The following is a 1,745-nucleotide window of genomic DNA, read 5'->3' as shown; positions in this document are numbered from 1 at the left end:
AGAGAGAGAGAGGGGGGGGAGTGAGAAAGAGAGAGAGAATCTAAAGAGAGAGACAAATAAAGAAAGAGAGAAAAAGTGAGTGGGAGAGAGTGTGAAGAGCGACAGAGAGAGAGAGAGAGAGAGAGAGAGACTGTACGTGAACCCTGACCTTTGACCATTTGTGAGTAGACGTGACCCCAGGAGCCACGGTCCATGGAGGTCAAGATGCCTACAGGTACAGCCGGCACTTGGCTCTGGTTGAGGCACTGCTCCAGCTGTTGCCGAATCTGGTCTATGCTCAGGGGTTTCCCGCCCGCACCCACAACATCCACTGAGAAAATCTGGGAAATGATGGGTGGGGGGTGGGTGGGGGGATGTGATGAGACCGTAAAACGAGTCCAAAACATGCATAAAAGTGAGTGTGTTCGTAAAAATGATGCCTGTCCTCACTGTATTTGTGTGTCTGTGTCGGGGGGGGGTTGAAATAAGGTTTGAAACTTTCTTGAAAATAATCGATTTGCTATAGTCTTAGTGGCTATATGTGCAATTTGAAGCCAAAAATACAGCCATTGGACCCCTAAAAAAAGTGCACACGTGTACGAGAAAGAAAGTAAAATTTTACAGGCGTGCCCTTGTTCCTAGTTACTTATACAGGAGAGGGACAAAGGAACAGCAGGGCTACACGCACAAAAGACGAGTTTTCATCAAGTGATGCGCTGTTGACATGTACTAAATATAATAATAATAATAGCTCGTCCGTCAACGCCTGACGATGACCAATACATCCGCACAGGAGAAGAATATTTCTCCAGCGAAATAAAAAAATTTGAAGAATTTAAAGGTTAAAATGACTTGTGATTTCTGCTGTGGCTAACAAAACCAATTCTGGCAGAGAAAAGTTTGCCCCATTTTGAACATTCTTAAAGCTCCACATTCACTACTGAAAAAGCACAGCTTGCAGGCTTTCCTCTTAGCTTGCAGGCTTCCCTCTTAGTTTCAGCATTTCTTGTTCATGAAGCCACAGATGATTTGCTGCCCACTGTGAGTGCTGCTCTCCAGCTGGGTCTGCCAGAAGCAAGGCTCTCCCATGTCGAAGTATTTAAGTTGTACTATATCATTATATTTGTACCTATCATTATTCAAATTACATGGGATACAAGATATCAACTTTTCCATGAGTTAAAGTGGGCCTGAATGATGAAAGGGGGGGGGGTGTGAGCAAAAAAAGAGAAAACTGACAGGAGACAATACGGACACGACTGGACAGGAAGTGACTTACGTGGTTGTTGTGTATCACGTTGATATGTCTGGGTTGGTTGGGGTCGGTGGGCGACACGCAGACGTGAGTGTCTTTCTTCAGACCCGGGATACGGCATGCGTTGAGGAGCTGGTAGTACTGGGCCATGCACAGAGGTTTGCCACCCAGCTGGTCCACGGGAACGGTTTGACTAAATGTGGGAGCAAGAGAAAACAGCATGGAGGTTACACCTTGAATTATACTGAGTTTGAGACGTTTTTTACATAAAATAGTTTGAGTATACTGAGTTTGAGGCAGCATAAAAAACAGCGTTCGAGGCTTTTTTTTCGCCTAAGACAGTTTGAGACTAAATTGAGTTCATGGCTTTTTGCATAAAACAGTTTGAGTATTTTGAGTTATGAATATCATTCAGGTAATTTTTGTTGTTTTTTGTGTGGCGGGGTCAGAGAGAGAGAGAGAGAGAGAGAGAGAGAGAGAGAGAGAGAGAGAGAGAGAGAGAGAGAGAACC

The 1,745-nt window shown here is 44.6% G+C and overlaps 1 protein-coding gene across 1 annotated transcript in view; it reads right to left on the bottom strand.

Moving 5' to 3' along the window:
* Window positions 1–1,745, bottom strand: part of LOC101847188 (carnitine O-acetyltransferase) — a gene marked incomplete in the record, with an annotated part of 55,566 nt that overhangs the window by 13,178 nt on the left and 40,643 nt on the right. The window contains 2 exon segments of the mRNA XM_013082948.2: window positions 149–320; window positions 1,259–1,427. Coding sequence (XP_012938402.1) covers window positions 149–320; window positions 1,259–1,427 — 341 coding nt within the window.

This window comes from Aplysia californica, unplaced genomic scaffold, assembly GCF_000002075.1.
Source record: "Aplysia californica isolate F4 #8 unplaced genomic scaffold, AplCal3.0 scaffold00201, whole genome shotgun sequence".
NCBI lineage: Eukaryota > Metazoa > Mollusca > Gastropoda > Aplysiida > Aplysiidae > Aplysia > Aplysia californica.
The sequence above is the reverse complement of the archived record's forward strand: the minus strand, read 5'-3'. Positions and strand labels throughout refer to the sequence as shown.